The sequence below is a fragment of the Caretta caretta genome, chromosome 16, assembly GCF_965140235.1.
Source record: "Caretta caretta isolate rCarCar2 chromosome 16, rCarCar1.hap1, whole genome shotgun sequence".
In the NCBI taxonomy this organism is placed as follows: Eukaryota; Metazoa; Chordata; order Testudines; family Cheloniidae; genus Caretta; species Caretta caretta.
In genome coordinates this window covers 7,071,462-7,091,067 of record NC_134221.1, presented here as the reverse complement: position 1 = coordinate 7,091,067, position 19,606 = coordinate 7,071,462, and the positions used below count along the sequence as shown (strand labels likewise).

General features: G+C 46.7%; 1 protein-coding gene across 12 annotated transcripts in view; it reads right to left on the bottom strand.

The window, feature by feature from the left end:
- The window catches only part of EHMT1 (euchromatic histone lysine methyltransferase 1), a 169,873-nt gene that overhangs the window by 62,009 nt on the left and 88,258 nt on the right, over positions 1-19,606 (bottom strand). For all 12 annotated transcript variants that reach the window (XM_075120510.1, XM_075120509.1, XM_048822534.2 and 9 more), the window contains one exon: positions 14,116-14,672. In XM_075120510.1, the coding sequence (XP_074976611.1) occupies positions 14,116-14,661 (546 nt within the window). In that variant the 5' untranslated portion in view covers positions 14,662-14,672. Of the gene's footprint in view, positions 1-14,115; positions 14,673-19,606 lie in introns of those variants that run through there.

The window sequence follows — 19,606 nt, the reverse complement described above, 5'->3', positions numbered from 1 at the left end:
GGGCGTTGTCCCTGGTGGCAAATAAGTCTACCCGGGGAAACCCCCACCTGCGGAAGAGTGAAAGCACGACGTCCGCTCTGAGCATCCACTCGTGCATGCGATAGAACCTGCTGAGGTAGTCCACCAGTTCATTTCGCACCCCTGGGAGATATGACGCCTCGAGGAGAACGGCGTGGGCTATACAAAAGTCCCAGAGGAGGAGAGCCTCACGACAGAGCGGTGAGGAACGGGCCCCGCCCTGCTTGTTTATATAAAACATGGCAGTAGTGTTGTCTGTCAGAACTGTCACACTGTGACCACTCAGAGTGGCGTGAAAGGTCTGGCAGGCTGGACGAACCGCCCTGAGCTCCTTCACATTGACATGGAGCAACTGCTCTGCTCCGGACCACAAGCCCTGAGTCCTGAGGTCCCCCTTTGGCCTTGGGGATGAGGAAGTACCGGGAGTAGAAACCTTTCCCCCTTAGGCTGTGCGGCACCGCCTCTACTGCCCCCGCCAGCGAGCGAACCGCCTTCTCTAGGAGATACTCGTGAGAGGGGTCCCTGAAGAGGGACGGGGAAGGGGGGGTGGGAAGGAGGGAGCGAAGAGAATTGCAGCGAGTACCTGTTCTGTAACGTGCGTAAGACCCAACGATCCGAAGTAATGCTGGACCATGCACGGGAGAAACGGGCCAGGGGGTTCAGGAAACAAGGGGACGGATCCGGTGACTGGTCTGGTACGCTGTCCTCGAGCGCACCTTCAAAAGCCTGGTTTAGTGCCCAGCTGGGACTTGTGCGGGACCTCGGTTCTGGCCCGGTACATTATTATTGTTATTATTGCGCTGTCGCCTGTTATCCCTGCCTCGCCTACAGGAAGGCTCATGCCTATGACGAGGCTGGTACTGTCGCTGAGGGGGAGGCTGCGGCTTAAAGGGCTTCCTCTGCATCACCGGGGTGTGCATACCCAGCGACTTAAGTGTAGCCCTTGAGTCCTTGAGGCAATGCAGCCTTGTGTCTGTCTGGTCCGAAAAGAGCCCGGACCCTTCAAAGGGGAGTGTGCTCTGGACCTCAGGCGGCAGGCCTGACTCCTGCAGCCACGCCGAGCGCCTCATGACCACCCCCGATGCAACTGTTCTGGCTGCCGCATCTGCTGAATCCAGGGAGGCCTGGAGAGAGGTCTTAGCCACTGTCTTGCCCTCGTCCACTAGGGCCGTAAACTCCTGTTGGGAGTGAAACTTCCGCACCGCTGCCCAGGAGTTAAAATTATGCCTGTTGAGGATGGCCTGCTGATTCGCAATCCTCAACTGAAGGCCCCCCGACGAGTACACCTTTCTGCCAAAAAGGTCCAGGGGTTTTACCTCCTTGGCCTTAGGTGCCAGGGCCTGCTGACCATGGCGCTCCCTTTCATTCACTGCCGAGACCACCAAGGAGCACGGACTTGGGTGCAAAATAGGAATTCGTAGCCCTTTGACGTGGCGAAGTACTTGCACTCCACACCCTTGGCCTTTGGAGCACTGGAGGCCGGGGTCTGCCGTATAGTCCTATAATTCGATTGGATGGTCTTAATGAGCGGGAGCGCTATTCTAGATGGACCTTCGGGGCTCAAAATGTCCACCATGGGGTCCTCCTGCTCAACCGTCTCCTCGGCCTGCAGCCCCAAGTTTCGGGCAACCCTATGCAGTAGCTCCTGGTGGGCTCTGCGGTCTATGGGTGGAGGGCCGGACACCGCTGTTCCCGCCACCGCCTCATCCGGGCATGACGAGGAGGTTAGCAGCTGGTCCTCCTGCTCCCCTTCTCCCACGGAAGGGGCCTCTGGCTCAGGCTGGGGTGGGAGACCTCGGGATGGCATCGGACTCGGTGCTTGTCTCTCCGGTTACCCTGGGGGGATGCTGGAGGTCTGGATACTGTGGCTTCCTGCGCCATCGGGAGTCGGTGCGGGGACCAGGACCACCGCACCGAATAACTCGCCCTGGACGGGGCCCCTTGGCACTGTTGATAGGCCGAAGGAGTCCAGAAGGGCCAATGACCTGGTGCCCCCCATTGGGGGTGCCACCCCGTCTGAGGGTCCTTGCTGTCCGGAGCACGGCGTGTGTGACTGTAATGGCCGGAGTTGGCGCCAGACTGCGGCGACGCCGATCGCGAAGGCCACGGCGGTGCCAACGATCTGTGCCAGCGTGAGGTCGACAAGCGGCTCCTAACGGAACGGGAGCGAGACCAGTAGCGATATCCACAGGACCGGGATCTGGACCGGCCCTGGCATTCTCGGGACTGGGACCGGCGCCTGCGGGAGTCCTCCGGCGAGGGCTGTCTCGACTTCTCCCGGTGCCGGTCTCTAATTGGTGCCGGGGATCATGCCTCATCCGTAACTTCCTTGCTCCAATCCACTCCCGGAACCACCGAGACTTCCTTCTGAGCTGCGGGTAACTGGGAGTCGGCAGACGCGGAGCTCGACCGGGACCAACTCCGGGGGTGGTGCCAGGACAGTGTTCTCGAACGGCACACCCCTGCCAGCTTACCCCTCGATGACACCCGTGGCATGGGTGCCGGAGGATTCTCCCTGTACAGGAGGGGGCTCGTCGCCGACAGCTCAATGAGGTCCTTTGCCACCTCAAAGGTGCCAGGTGTGGAGGGCTGATCCATTAAGTCCCCGACCCCATTGTCCGCACTGAGCTCACTTAGGCCTGGGCTCGGTGGGACTTGGGGTGCTGGAACCGCCGGTGCCGGTACAGCGGCCTTTCCACTCTTATCGGCGCTCGGGGCCTTGGAAGGCGCCGGCCTCCTATGCGGGGAATGTCCACGCATTCCTTTTGGCTGCGCCATGGGCTGCACCAGGGAGCACGAGCGGAGCCAGGGCCTAGTCTGGCGCTGTAGGGCCAACAATTTTCAGTGTTTAGCCGTCCCGGGTCTCCTGACGGCTCCGGAGCACTACGCACCGAGGAAGCCGGAGCCGGTGTTGGGCGCTTCGGGCCCGGTGGCTGTAATGTGGCTTCCATCAACAACGGCTTTAAATGAAAGTCTCTTTCTTTCTTTGTTCTTGGCTTGAACGCCTTGCAAATCTTGCACAGCTCAGTCTGATGTTCTTCCCCCAGGCAAAACGTAGACATGAGCCGTGGGGGTCACTAATTGGCATAGGCTTGTGGCACGTGGCACAAGCCTTAAACCTGTGGGCCTGGGGCATGCCCTGCAGCCCGGGGTGGGTGCTGGAAGCCTCCAAGCACCTAATCACTTAAGTGCCCACAACAAAGTGTATGCGAACTAACTGATAACAGCTATCTATAAGAGAAAGGCTAAGGGACTGCTCTCGCACAAGAGAGAGAGGTTGTTCCAACACCGCACAGACGATAAGAAGGAACTGGAGGGGGTTGGGCGGCAGGGGTATATACGAACGGCGCAATGGTGCCACTCGGGGGGCACCACAGGGAGCCGCTAAGGGAAAAAGTTTTCGACGCTCGTGCACGCAACGCGCGCACACCTAATGTGGAATGGACGTGAACAAGCATTCGAAGAAGAATTAGAGGTTGTGTCTTTCTCTGCTCGATTAAACAACCCTCCAGCACCAGAAATTTTTTCCTGGTGTAGATACGCACAGCGCATGATCAAGTCACCTCTTCATGTTATCTCTGTTACATGGATAAATTAAATTAAATGTAAGAAGCTCAAGTTTTCAAAACCTCAAATCATTCTTGTGGGTGGCCCTTTCCAATTTTTCTACATCCTTTCTAAATTGTGAATACCAGAATATAAGTCTTCCAATATTAGTCTCAGCAATGCCATATATGTCTGCTCAATATTCCCCATTTATACATCCAAGGATCATGTAAACCCTATTAGCCACAGCATCACACTGAAAGCTTGTATCAGTTGGTTATCTACCTTGGCTCGTAAATCCTTTGAAGAATCATTGTTTTCCAGAATACAGTCTCCCATCTGGTAAATATGTCCTATATTCTTTGTCCCTAAATGTATGACCTTGCACTGGGCTACAGTCAAACGTATCTTCATCTGGATGGATGGATGGATGGACTGAAAACATTGAGAATTGTCAACTAGATCACAGAAGAATGGAGGCAAGAGTTTGCCAGGACCAACACAAAGAATTAATTAAAAAGAAATACGCTATTAGCTTTGTTTTCCTGTAATTACAATAGAGAAGTAACTAAGGCATCTCAGTTACTGCTGCATGGTAGCTGTTGGCAAATAGCGACTTTTAATGTCAATCCCACAGAATAATGTGAAAACTGAATTAGGTCTTGTAAGATTTGAATTACTGTAACTCCAGTGGGTAAGGAACTCCCTGAACCTACTATCTGGAGACACATACCTCAATACTAAACAGACAGAAAGCATTTAACTGGAGCAATGCTACTGGTTCTCTCTTGGGAAGCCTGACTAGATAGAAGATTTTAGCAGCCTCAGTGAGGACAATCCTGGATATAAAACATTAGTTTAACAAGGATCAGCAAAGAAATGAAAGCATGAACAATTTTCTCTCCCTTCCCCAAACTCGGCCAGACGATGGGAGAAGAGAAAGGCAGAAGAAATAAGGCATTGCCCTTCCTTGTTCCTGCTACGAAACTCGTGCTTTCTGCAAGATCTTTATACATGTTCTATGGATAATTCCACTTGGAACTTTTCCATTTCTAATTGCTATAAATTCTATTCGTTCCTCTGGTGCAATCCCTGGAAACCAGTGTGGAATTGTACCCTACAGCAGTTTCTTGTGCTCTGTCCTGTCCAATCATAAATGTTTCCAGAGGAGACTTTCACAGCCCACCTCATCTTGCCATGGAGTTTCTCCTGACAGTCAAACTAAAATGTCCTTAGTCTTATCTAGCAGTTCCAGAGCTGGCTCAAGCAACACTATTCAATTGCACCCTTCACTGCCATGCAAATGCTCTAGCATGCAACTGCCACTGTGCACTTGACCAGAATTGCTCTGCCAAAACAGATGAGTTGCAAGTGTCTGCACTATTCAGATCTTCTCTCTTGCCCACATGCATCTCTCAGTTGGGAATCTTGTGGGAGAAAGGTTCTCCTGTTTCTTCTGACACATGCTTTGCTTCTTCCTTGTAGGCTCTGTGGTGCTGCAGCAGAACTGTGTCACACACAATGCAGTGTTGTCAGCTGTAATTGTAGAAGTCACTACCTGAGGCTTTGAGCCAGGTAAAGTTCCCTTCCTTGCTTTTTAACACAAAGAAATAGAGAATACAGCTCAGGGCTATGGCTAGGAGCAGGGACATTGTCGGGAAAATTTTAAAATAAACCCCACACACTTAGCTAAAGTGAATTTACGACTGGGGAGAAAAACATCAGCATAGAAAGGGAGGGCTTCTATTGCAGAAGAGGCAGAGCAGGTACAAAGAGCATGTTACAGATAGTATGATAGCCTATGGGCCTGACCCCTGTTCTGGAAGGACCCACATCCTCTAATGCATCTCAGGGCATGTCTACACTACAAATGTAAGTTGAGTTAAGTTGACATACAGCCACCGCAGTAATTACTGCAGTTTTTCAAGTCCACACGACCCTCCTTCTATCGGTGGTGCGCGTCCTCACCAGGAGTGCTTGCACTGGCTTAACAGGGGCAGTGTGGGCGGCTGCCACCCAGGCTCTCAGCTCAACGTGGAGCTCCCCACTGGAAGCCCAGCTCCCACCCAGGCTCTCAGCTCCTGGCAGCCAGGCTCCAGCTGGCTAGCTCCACAGGGAGTGAGGTGCTGAGAACCCGGGCGGCAGCCAGACTCGCATCTGGAGCCACCCACCCACCCCTTGGTGACAGCCTGACCTGTGAGCCTGGCGCGCGATCTACAGCACAGAGCCTAACAGCTTTTCTTGTCAATTTCACGGCTGCCTCAAGCTGAGAGCAGCAGTGGGTCTCACAGCAGAAGCTGTGAAATTGACAAGAAAGGCTGATAGGCTCCATGCTGTGAAACTGGGGCTGTCACCCTGAGCTGGAGGGCAAGAGTTCCAGCTGAGAGCCTGGTGGCCAGCCAGGCTCAATTTCATAGTAGGGAGCGCACCAGCCTTTCTTGGCAATTTCACAGCTCCAATTATGAGGCCCAGGTGCAGAGCAGAGCTGTGAAATTGATAGCCAATAGCCCGTGTAAGGGAGGCAGTGTCTACACAGACACGGCGTCGTCCTAACTACCCTGCCAAAAGCCCTAAACCTCTCGTGGAGGTGGAGTTATTATGTCGGTGTAGTAGGGTACTTATATCAGCAGGAGCAAGGCTGTAGTGTAGATACGGACATAATATGGTCAACATAAGATGCCTTACGTCGACCTAACCCTGTAGTGTAGACTAGGCCTCAGTTTTCATTCAGTCATTGGCTTCACAATGACAAGCGTCCTAACTCTGATGTGCTCACCCATCCACCAAAAACCAGCTCATTTCACTGAAGTCATCAAGCAGCAGTTATTATAGCTGGCCTGGATTTTCTGCCGACTGCTGACCTGGGGCAGCATATGAACTGGTGACCTAGAGGTGAAATGCTCTACAGTGATTGATAACAGGATGCAGAGAGATCATTAGTAACGCCTGCTGCGTGGCCTAATGCCCCACTACCTTCTCTCCCAGGCAGAGGACTTGAGAGGTTACATCCAGTTTAATACTATCCAAAGCTGGGAAAGTACGAAGAGAGGGATTCTCGAATATTAGCCTGGGAGCAAGGACAAAGCTGATGGTGAGTAATTTACCAGCCAATATTCCTTCATCCAGTTTGCCATCGTCAAGTCCTAACACAAGTCTGACTCATTTCCTGAAAGTCCAAATTCCTCCCCTTCGTGTGGCTGATGTATTGGATTTCCCCTTTGGAATTCTGAGAGCAGGTGAAAGTAAGACCACGTCACTTTACTAGTACAGGAACTAGTATATTATCCCAGCCACATCAGCAGAGCTGGGCTTTGTACCCTTATAGTAAAACCATACTCGAGGGAAACTGGCTATAGAGAAAAGTGCATATACACTAGGGGCTACTGCCTGCACAGCTATGCTGGTCAGCGAGCACAACTCATCACAACCCAGACCAACACAACTATGCCCACAGAAGCCTCTAATGCAGACCTGGCCTCAGTGAGAGACTTTAGCACTGGTGAAAGATTCAGGATAAACAAACCTGGAGTCTGAGGTGCTTCTTTTATCCACAGGATAGGATAAGCTAATTTGCCCTGATCCTGACCTTGAGTGGCCACCTCCTAAGAAGTGAAATGGCTATGCAACTTCCATAGCCCGGGCAGTGGTAGGTTTATTTGCGGAGAACGCCAATAAGGGGATGAATGCTAATTGTGTGTACATTTAATGCTACAGACCCTTAGCCCTGGAACCTGGACTGAAATCATCTTCTTTCATGTAGGTTCATCAGAGAGCATAGCAACATTCAGGTGACACCTAGTCTGATGGGATTTAAACTGGCAGCCTAGAGGTTAAAAGCTCTATATCTCATTTCCAGTGCACTAATCCATCCAGTCCCGCACTATAGCTGAAGCCTTGAACTCTGTCCCCTGACTACACAGGATAAGAGGACAAGTACATACAGAGCTGGAGTAGGTCAATAATGATGTAGGTTTGTTGAATCCACAGCAATTTTATTTATTGTTCTCCTGAAAGAGTTTTGGCCATGGGGTTCTTTTTTTGTTTGTTATTTTTATAAAGGAGTTAAAAAAAATCTAAGACTGGTTCTACTCTCATTTATATCTCACAGAGAGAGAGAGAAAAGTGGTCAGAATATCCCTACACTGTGTCAGATATTCAGTCTCTTGGGGCCATTACTGTCTGGCGTAACTTAGGGCAGCCCCCAGGCTATCCTAACACCACATAAAGAGAAAGCAGTGTACAGAGTAGCATCAAGATCCATTGAAGTTAACAGAGTTACACCAGGCAGAGGAAAAAATCGATGTGGAGGAACACGTTCTAAATCAGTGGTTCTCAACCTTTTTTCATTTGCGGACCCCTAAAAAAATCTCGAATGGAGGTGAGGTGCGGACCCCTTAGGAAATCTGTTGTCTGTATATATAGTTGAATTCTGTTCAGTCAGTTTTCAGTCTAAGTCTTTCACAGACCCCTTAGACATAGTCCATGGACCCAATCACAGGTTGAGAACCACTGTTCTAAATAATGCATTTTCCCATTGAGCATCAGTTACACTTCACATGAGAGGCCACAGATTTATTCTCCCATGTAAGGCATTGTGGAGGCAGTCAGGGAGCCAAGGGAAAACACACTGAATTCTAGCATTGGTTTCAGAAGATGCCCAGATCTAAACACAGAGGAGGCAGGATTGAACGGGATCTTTTCTCTGTGCCTCAGGAGAGCAGATGAGAAAGCTGATGAGAAAGATGTCAGAACAGGAGCACACTTATGGCACTTGAGATGAAAGATTCATTGTATAGCTGAATGCGAGTGCTCTCTATACTTTAATGGGATTGATTAGGTGTGTGTTATTAGCATGCAGCTCCCTTAGAACAGATGGGGAAGTTATTAAAAATGGCAAAGACCGAGTACCCTCAATTCTTCCAGAAGCAAAGCGATTAATTAAGCCCTGTGCCAGCAGGGCACACAGCTTTCTGCCCAGAACCAGACAATTTAGAGGCCCATCGTTACTAACCAAGTTACTAGCAAGGAAAGAAAACAAAACCAAAAATGTATCACTGTGTCAGTGACAATACACTGGTAAATATCCTCCAGCACAAATCATTTAACAAGAGGGCAGCTTCAGAGAGCACATCAGCAGGATCTTGCCATTCATCCTCGACATCCAATATACCCATCTCTGGTTTAACATATAAGCTCTCTTTCAGGCTGGGCTGCATGCCACATTTATCAGTAAAACATAAGGCTTCAGGGACTTCCGTCTCCAACACTCTATCAGCCAGGGGCTTGAATACCTAACCAACTAGCCAGGGGACTAACCCCATTAGCCAGAGCAGCCAGGTCTGGGGCAGCACTCAGTAAGAAACCCATCTCCTTTCCTTTCCTTCTCCAGATGCTTGGGCCACAAGATTCCAACCAACATGCTGCCTCTGGACCTTATAGTCAGGGCCCCATCTTGCAGATCAACCTCTGATAATTGGCATTAGTGTAAATGAGATTCAAGCCCAGATTATCAAACCAGTAAAATTTATCATAAACTACACTAAAAAGCTGCTTCACCAACGCTGAAGGACCGTAACACTGAAGCTACGCATTTACATTAGGGTTAGCAGAGAATTACCATTTTCTTTATCGAAATTCAAACATGCGTAGAGGGTTTGGTGGTGGCCCAGCATATGAACGTTAACCTGGAACCGTACAGATGAGGACACTGCAAAGCTAACTATCCATAGCAAACAAGCCACAGTACTTAGACTCCTAATGGCACTCTTAGACCGGGTCTACATGTAAAGTTGCACCTACCAAACTAAGGCTACGTCTACACTACCACTTACGTCAGCAAAACTTATGTCGCTCAGAGATGCGAAAACACACCTCCCTGAGTGACAAGTTTCGCTGGCATAAGTTGTAGTGTGTACAGAGCCATGTTGGTGGGAGACCTCTCTCCCACTGGCACAGAGCAGCTACATGGGAGATCTTACTGCAGCACAGCTGCATCGGTACAGCTGTTCCGCTGTAAGGTCTGGAGTGTAGACATAGCCCAAAGACGTGATTTTAGACTGATTTCATTAAAGCTGAACCATGTGTGTGGACACCCTTATATCAGTTTAAACTTGGCTTATATTGGTTTAGCTTGCCATACAAGTTAAAGAGATACAAGTCATGTTTAAATCAGTAAAATAGCATCCACACACAAAATTGCTCCATTTTAACGTCAGTTTAAAAACTGATTTAGAGCTTGTCTACATAGCACTGTTAACTTCGGGTTGTCTACACTTGAAAGGTAATAGGAATTCATTTAGGGTGTGAATTTAAAGTATAATAGCTATTCGGAATAACTCCAAGTGTGGACATTCTTGTTCCAGAATAAGAGTGCCCAGAAATGGAGTTATTCAAGAACAGCTATTGCACTTTAAATTCACACTCTACCTTAATTCGCATTAATTTTCAAGTGTAGACAAGCCCTTAATTTACGTTAAACCAGTGCAATTCAGTCTTTAGACAAATCCTTAGGAGCATTTATAATTAGATCTCATTCTTTTCTTCACAGCTGTTTGGCTTAATCTACATTTTTTGGTTATGTACAGTTCATTTTCCTTCAGGAAACACTATCCTTTCTGCTCTCATGAGATGTTCCTCTTGAAAGACAATCACTTCAAATCAGGATTCCCCCATGTTCTGACAGTTCTATTCTCTGCAAAACTAGAGCATTCAAAAATATGAATGCATCCTAGATGCTCACTGGCTGGCGATTTGTAATTGTCTATTCTTAGTTAGTCAAGTGCGAGAACTCCCTAGGACTCTCTGAACATGTGGACTTTATAGGAGAGCATGGAAGGGGTTTGGTACCAGGCTGTAATATTACTTACCACTGATATAACAAACAACACTTTGTAATGACAGCATCTTTTGCCCGGGGCCCTTCAAGGGATTTGCACCACCATTATCCCCGTTTTATGGAAAGGGAAACTGAGGCACGGGGAAGAAAAGTGATTTGCCTGAGGTCATGTACTAACTCTTCCATCGACCTTGTACTGTCTACACTTGGAGATAGGTTGGCTTAAGTACATCACTCACAGATGTGGATTTTTCACACCTGAGGTAATTACCTGGGTCAACTTAATTTTTAGTTTAGACCCGACCTCAGTGTTAGGAACAGAACCTAGGTCTCCCAACTCCATCCCTGATCTAACCACAAGACAACACTGCTTTTTGTATTTCAATAGATAAAATACGAGGAGGGTTTTACTATCCAAGTTCTTAGGCTCTTCTAGAGTTGTGAAAATGAAGTTAAGTTTGATAAGGGGTTTAAATTTTCATGCCAGTGGGGCAGAGTATGGGGTTCTTTACGCAGAAAATATATGATCAGCGGAAGCATTCTGAAAGCATTTGAGCCTAAAACATACAACCAGCTTCCTTTTGGCCCATTTCCTCCTCTTCCAAAGTCTTTCATGTGCCTGATGAAGATGTAGGCAGAATAAGCAGAAAAAAAACCCTCTCACGTGGGGTAAAAGATGCAAGGACGTGGGTGCAACACAGTGGCTGGTCTGAGTCTTTACAAATATCAGTATTTTAAAACAAAATCACCATAACTATAGCAATGAAATCTACAGCTGTTTTTTGGTCCCTAGCTGCTTTTTTGGTTCTGAAAGTGACTCCCTGGTAGAGAAACACCCAATCTCCACCTGTTTTGTTTCTACCAACAACCTCCCAATTCACACAGAAAGGGGATGCCAAGTTTGCTTGAGGGGGACTGAAGTCCAAGAAGCAACTCTCTCTTCCCAACAGATTTTTGCAAAGGCTAGGGAAAAAGATTCTACAGTTTGAGGACTAAGAAATCCTAATTTTCTCCTATCCTTGGGTCACGCAACACAAGGATCTAGCAGGAATAAAACAACACTCTAAACATGAAAACATGGAAGTGCAGTCTTCTATCCCCTCATCTGCTGCATGATCTCCAAAGGGTAAAGACTTATTGCTAAGGCTGTGCCACCTGCAACTTAGGTGCTTTACTTATCAAGTGGGAAAGGCAGGTGTGATGGTGGAGTCTGATACTTTAAAAGACACTGAGGGCAGGTCTTCACTGCCCACCAGATCAGCGGGTAGAGATCGATCCCTGAACGTGCTCCCTGTCGACTCCAGAACTCCAGTTCGCGAGAGGCGGAAGCGGAGTCGATGGGGGAGCAGCAGCGGTTGACTCACCGCCATCGTCACGGCCATGTAAGTCGACCTAAGATAAGCCGACTTCAGCTACACTATTTGCGTAGCTGAAGTTGCGTATCTTAGGCCGACCCCCATCCCCCAGTGTAGACCAGGGCTGAGCTACTATGGTGATGCAGGTCATATAGACAGACAGAGAGAGAGAGAGAACCAGGAAACTGAAAAATGGGAACTAGTCAGGACTTTGTACTACTCGAAAGAGAACTGGATGTAGCCAAAAGCCATTGGGGGGAAAAGTCAATAACTACCCTGCATGCTGAACTGAGCAGATGTTTCATGGTCTACAGAAACTAGATCAGATAAAAACTGAAAACCCTGTGCTCAAACTCAGATGCAACGGCTTACGCATGTACAGACAATTATTCAACACCCGTTGACTTGGTATTATTGTGTATTTTGCTTCCCTCTCGACCAAAACTAAATGGGGAGAGTTCCTGAGGATGTGATTTTAAAAAACCTGTGTGCACTAACTTTTGTGCAGTTACTACGACTGCAAATGGCCATAAATAGCCATTTGCACAAGCAATCATAGTAACTGTGCACATAAATTCAGCCAAGCAATTGCTTACAAATGTTAAAACACCCAGCTTTCTCAAACAAACCCGCCGTCTTGTGGGTTCAGGTACAAATTATTCTGATTTACAGTAAAATAAAAGTGAGGCAAGAGCAGTGAGGCAATCTCACCTCACCTGATGTTTATCTCTTACAGAAAAATTGCCTCCTCCTGGTTCCTCAGACCCAAGGGATCACTCTCTCCATGTGAGGTTCCACAAGGGTTTGTGTTGTTGACCTGCTTAATCCAAGTGTACGAGAGGCCACCCTGGGAGAGTGCAAAGCAGTGTTGGCTGTAGTGCCTTATTTGGATAAGACGCAGTTCAGAGTTGTGCTTTCATCAGACCTGGATGTGCAGCAGCTGGGATTCCCCAGGCACTAGCCGAAATGGGAACAGGAGCGGGAGGGAGCTCACTGAAGTGCACTCAAGAGAAGACAGAAGGCAATTAGGGTAACGTATGGCAGGGGTGGTTTCTGCCCGCCTAGTGAGGTTGTGCGTCCAAGAGTGCACTATCTTGAAGTGCTCTTGCTTCCAGAGCCACAGGTGGTGTTGGCAACTAACAGGACCTTTTCCCATCTACCTCTGGCTAGGTGCCTGGGACCTTTTCTTTCTGATCCAGACCTGGCCACAGGGATCCACAACTTTGTGACCTCTAGATTGGATTGCTGCCCTGTTACAGTGTTTGTGGCTCTGCTTGAGGATTATTTGGAAGCTGCATCTGGGGCATAAGATGTTGGTAGCTAAAGGGAACACATTACTCCAGTCCTTCAACAACTGCACTGGCTTCCTATTTGCTTCTGGGTACAATTCAAAGTGGTAAGCCTGGCTTATAAAGCCCTCTCTAACTCGGGCGCTTGCTATCGAAGAGTCTGCCTCTCTCTCCATGAGGAGCTACAGTACTGGAGGACAGCTGGGATGGTTTAGCTATGAGATCCTAGACATGAAGTGGCGAAGAGCTGGTGGCAGAGCATTCTCAGTGGAAAGCCCTTGGTTCTGGAAACCATTCCCCACGCAGCTGAGCTGACAGAGCCAAAGTTTGCTAATGTTTAGTGCACAAAGCAAAGCTCACCTCAGTTCTCAAGCATCTGCACAAAGGGGAAAGGAAAGGATTGTTTGGAAGCGGGTGCTCCCCATGCCCCAAATCCATGGTGCCTCTGAGAGAAGGCAGAACTGTGTGCTTTATTAAGTGATGGGCATGTACCCTTTTTGAGTCATTCAGAAGGGCACATTTTATGAATGAATAAGTTTAATTACCAAATAAGAACTGTATAAAAAGGGATACTGATCTGGAGAGGTACTAGGATACTCAGTGATGTGTGACAGAATAAAACCCAGACATCGACAGCGGGAAGTTCCCAGAGAGTTTTCCATCAGGGTTGTGCCTGATGTTCCTTTGAGTTGGCCTTATACGGAATCTGTTTCCAAAGCGACCCTGTGGATTTAGTGAAAGGGCTGAAGGTGCAACACAGCTGAGGCTGAAAGGCAATTACGGAGATAACACAACAAATATGCTGGGGAGGTAAACGATCTGTTGCACATTTAGAAACACAAACTGGGAGCGGGAGGTGTGAAGCTAATAGCAGCAGCAAGTTATAAACCATATTATCACCCCTGCCTCTTTGTAGGAGAAAGAGACCAGAGATCTAGCTGGACACTTCCAAATTATACCTGTTGACTCAGATCAGGGCTACCATACCGCACACCAAAAAAAACAACAAAAAAACAAAAACCCCCAAGACCATTTAGCAACAGAGCAACTCACTGCAGTGCATATACGTTACCAGGCTAGGTGTGGGTTTAGGCATTGTCTTCCGTGCTCTGTGGACCTTGACTTCAGCGTTCGTGGCCGTGGCTTTTTTAGCATCCATGTCCTTACTCCCCTCCCCGAGCTTGGCTGGCATGGTGGCTTGCATCTGAGAAAAGGCGCTCAGAGTTCTCCCTTTGCTTGCTCCGCCTGGGAGGGTTTTCGCAGCATGGCCAGTGAGAGAAGCAAAGGTGCCTGTAGTCCTTAGGGGTTGCTCCTGCACCATCTGCTTAGTTAAAATATATCCATTGCTCCCCGTTACAGAAGTCTGCGTGAAGTCATTAGCTTTCATGTGGTTCTGCTTCCCAGTCTCACTGTCTCTCTCCGAAATGCCATTCTCCGCTATCCTATTTAATTTAGTACTGGAGTCCTGCTGGCTCACTTTTGTATTGTCCTGAGTGTTTTTAGTTGGGTTTGGGTGGCTACCAGCTTCGCTGCGCTCACAGGAGCCATTGGTTTCACCATCTGCTGTCATTTTTGGTTCCCCTACTTGCTTTTCTGTAGCACTTTCATCTGCAGCCATGGCATTAAATCCTGGAGACAGAGGGCGAGAGAAAGAGGGGTTACAGGTTAGTGAGCCTCTAAAGGAAGATATGGATAACTGCCATAGTATATATGTCACAGCAAATCCCCCTCCCACAAAAAAACTGGAAGCCATTTTTACCCAGTTGGTTATTTTGGGCTGGCTCCTCAGCTACTGTCAGTCAGTCATAGAATCATAGAATATCAGGGTTGGAAGGGACCTCAGGAGATCATCTAGTCCAACCCCCTGCTCAAAGCAGGACCAATCCCCAATTTTTGCCCCAGATCCCTAAATGGCCCCCTCAAGGATTGAACGCACAACCTTGGGTTTATCAGGCCAATGCTCAAACCACTGAGCTATCCCTTCAGTGTCACTCTTCTGAAGTCAATGGAGCCATGACTCACATCAGCTGGGGATCTGGTCTCCCACTTCTAACTATAGGTTTTCAAAGTAAAAATACTCTTTAGCAGTCCCAGTAACTACATTTATTTAATCATCCTTCAACACCTAGCATGTCAAAAAAAAACCACTACGCAACCCTGCATGCCTACCTAAGGCAAAGCTCTCGTTACAAAGGCCAGAGTTACACCAGAAAAGTTTTGCCGGTACGGCTACACCAGCAAACTCTCCCAGGGCAGGCGCAGCTTATACTTGCTAATATCGCTTAGACTGGTTCGGTGAGTGAAATAAGCTACACCGGCAAAATCACAGTTTTTTGCTGGTGTAACTGTGTCTACACTAAGGCTTTTGCTGGTACAGAAACATCATCAAAACCATCACACTCAGGGTGGATTTGATTTAAATCATGATTTAAATCACCAGTCAGGAAGACTCGATTTAACCATGGATTTCTACACAGAAGTGCATTCTTGTTGGTTGTTATAACCTTAATACATATTCTTCACTCCTCAGAGATAGATGTAACTTCATTTTTAGAAGGTTCACACTATACATTTTTAAAGTGATTTATTTTGAAAACTTTTCAGATTAGTTTTACAGCTATTCAGAAAATCTATGATTGTTTGGTGATTTCATTTACCAAAGGTAAGTGAAGCAGATAATTATGAAGTCATTGGGAGGTGAACTATCTCCAGTTCAACAGGTTAATCATTAATATTCGGAGGATCTTCTTGCCATGCTGTATTAGGAGGAGAACATCACCAGACAGACATTTCAATTGTTTTATTGAACTAAAACCAACAACATCATGTATTCTGGATATTTTTCTTCAACAGCAAACATATAATATTTTAACAAAACAAGCATATGAATTTTTGAATTTAGCTAAACATTCAAGTTTTTTAAAATCAGGTTTGTTTTTGTTAAAACTGTTTTTAACTAAAATAGTTAAATGAAATATAAAAACACAAAAATTAACTCGACGATGTCAGCAAGGTCAACATGAGAAACTTAAAATATTGGCTTCTGCAGCCAACTCAGTCGTCTTCACCTTCATTCTCCTGTTTGTTCATAATCTGGAAAAGAAAAACCAGCTTTCCTGTTTTGTCAGGACCCAAACGATTTCTCAATTTGGAATGAATTAGTCCAAAGGAAGAAAATATTCTTTCTACAAGGGCAGAAGACACTACTGCTGTTAAAAGTGAGATAATCACTTCAACAGTCTCTGAATCCAAGTGCTTAAGTGACGTCCACCAGTTCACTGGTGTGACTTTCTTTAAAACATCATCAGCAAACATATATTTCTTGAATGGTTCACCCTGAGCTCTGAAGTTTATTACAGTTGGCATTAAGGAGGGCTGATTGCTGGATGTCCACGTCACAGCGAACTCCTCTTCTTCAGCAGTTAAGGTTTGACCCTGGTACCGAGTACTGAGAATATCTGCAAGAAAATAAGCTGGAGATAGTGCTTGTCCATTTGTTTTTTTAATGCTTGTAATTTAACTCGGTCATTGCATATTTCTCTTTTTAAAATCTCACTCAGTTCCTTCCAAATTTCAACAGCGTCAGCCATAAAATAGCGATTTCCCTGCATTGTGTTCCAAGGTGACAGCAATAGGCTTCAGGGTCCTCAGCCTGCGTTTAGCGTGTCTCTTAAGCCCAATGGTGAGCACTTTGGCTGTGATGGGGCCATCTATTTTTTCATGATTTTGTTCACAAACTGTCATCAAATTAGGCCAGCTCTTGATCTAGTGCTCAAAACAGTCCACTACGGAGTTCCAGCACACCTCTTGTGCGAGAGTTCGTTTGGTTCCTCCCACTTTTTTCAGAGCAGCTGCTGCAAAGTGGTTGTTAAGGGAAGTATTTTGCAATTTCAACAACATCAGCCTTTATTTCTGGAACATTGAAGTCCTTGGCTAGGAGGTGCATCAAATGAGCACTGCAACCGCATGTTATTAGCTTGGGACTCTCTTCACTCTCTTCTAAATTTCTTCTCATCTTGGATACATTTGCAGCATTGTCTGTGACCAAGCTGCGTACTAGACATTTGAATTTTTTTTCACAGTTTGTTATAGCTTTTACTGCTACTTCTTGTAAGTATTCTGCTGTGTGAGCATTTCCTGGTGTATCAATTGTTTCTGTGAGGAAGACATTCCCTTCTTCTGTTGTCACACAAGCACATACAACAGGATCATTGTGGACATTGCTCCACCCATCAATACTCAGGTTAACAATTTCACCCTCTAGACATTTTGCACACTGCTCAATTTCTCTTTCATACACTTTATCCAGCAATTTGCCTGCGACATCTGCTCTGTTGGGTGGACAGATCCTGGTCTTAATGACTGAACCATGTTAATGAAGTGTGGGTTCTCAATCATACGGAAAGGAGAGTTTGTTGCATAAACAAACCAGGCAATTTTTTCATCAATTACCTATTTTTGTAATCTGCTGGTTCTTATCACAAACTTATCTCTGACTGTTTCTGGATGATGGAGATTTTTTTTTCTTTTTGCTACAGGTGGTATACTGTGGCTATGTGACAAACATGATGTGACTGAAACATTATCATTGGCAGATAACTCTGAAACTATAGAAAAGGATGGTGATCTTGAAGGTGGATAGTCTTTAGAATCCTGTATGTTGAGGATGGATTCTCCTAAACAAAATAAATCAATGCAGTTATTTAATTATTACCACACTGCTCATTTAGTATTACTCATTGCATTCACTGACACTCAGTACTACTTTAAAGGTGAAATTGTAAAAGGAAGATCTGCCTATTTCAGCTATTTATTTTTTATCACAACTGCATCTAAAATGATAGTACAGTAACGCCTCACTTAAAGTCATCCCGGTTAACGTTGTTACGTTGCTGATCAATTAGGGAACATGCTTGTTTAAAGTTGTGCAATGCTCCCTTCTAACGTCATTTGGCAGCCACCTGCTTTGTCCACTGCTTGCAGGAAGAGCAGCCCGTGGGAGCGAGCTGGTGGGACCTGGAACCAGCAGGTAGACCGGCAGCCCCACATCAGCTCCCCACTCCCCTAAGTTCCCTGTGCGGCAGCCACCCAGCAGGCTAACAATTGCTGGGCAGTTCAGCTGTCCCTCCCCCCACTGCCATGTGCTGCTCCTGCCCTGGGAGCCTCCTGTTTGCTGTGCCGGGGGGGGGGGGACGACTAATGTCAGGGTATCCCTCTCCCCTAGGCTCCTTTACCCCATCGGGCCATCTCCACAGAGCGTGGGGACGGGGGGTGGACACTGACAGGGCTCAGGAAGGAGGGAGCTTGCTGGCAGCAGCTGCTGTCTCAACTTGCTGATCTACTTAAAAAGGCACTGTACTTAGAGTGGGGTTAGTGTACTTAAAGGGGCAATGCGCGTCTCTCTCTCTCTCTCTCACACACACACACACAGGGTGTGTGTCTCTGTCTGCCTTGCTGTCTCCCCTCCCTCCATTCGTGCTGCCTTGTAGAGTGTGAGGCTACATTAACAACGTATTAACCCTTGAGGGCTCAGCCAAGTGCTAGTTCATCATTTAGCAGCAAGGCATTCCCTGGGAAATACCCCCCCCCTCTGACATCATCACCTTAACCAAGCTTCACAATCATCATTGCTGTGTACAGTATTAAATTGTTAAAACATATACTATGTATGTGTGTGTATAGAAGTATAGTCTTTAGTCTGGCAAAAAAAATTTCCCTGGAACCTAACCCCCACTACTTACATTAATTCTTATGGGGAAATTGGATTAGCTTAACATCGTTTGCCTTAAAGTAGCATTTTTCAGGAACATAACTACAATGTTAAGAGAGGAGTTACTGTACCATAGAGTAACAACTGTATTTTTTGCTCAAACATGAGAATTCAAGAATAGTCCAGAAGGAAGACAGGCAGTCCTTAAGAAAGAAGTATGAAATAAGAAAGTTTACCAACCTGAAGATCCTGCGTGTTCAGACATGTTCCATTCATCATCTTCAATGCAGCTTCCTTCTGAGAAGGAACACTTCTCATGATGTTGTCTCATTCGGGCAACCAGGCCGTGCATTTCTTTGTTGCACTGTTTGCATTTTGCAAGCATACCTGTCTTACCCACAGGTAGAGGAACTTCATTAAAATAGTCCCAAACTGGGTCTCTTTTACGGCCTGCCATTATAGGTTTTCCCTTCTAGTAAGAGAATGGTATGGTAGATTTCAAATCAATGAAGGCTACACTCAGAAAGACCTCAAGACTTCTGGAATATGCTGCTCAAACAGTTTCACTTTTGTTTCTACTGCCTGTCCCTCCTTTCTCACATTTATCGCCAGACTTCTCCTTGTCTAGATCTATTGCGCCCCCAACAATCTTCTAGTCATTGAACTTTTTGAGAGAGGTAAGAGACTGACTCTGTGTACACAAATTTGCAGAGGGACAACATGGTTGAGGTCTGTTATTTCTCACCTCTATATATAATTTAATTTATTTAAAAACATTTTTGCTGTTAACAAGCATGTTATCTCTGGAAACACAAATCCACAGTTTAAGAACGGCAAAACTAAGCATCTCTGA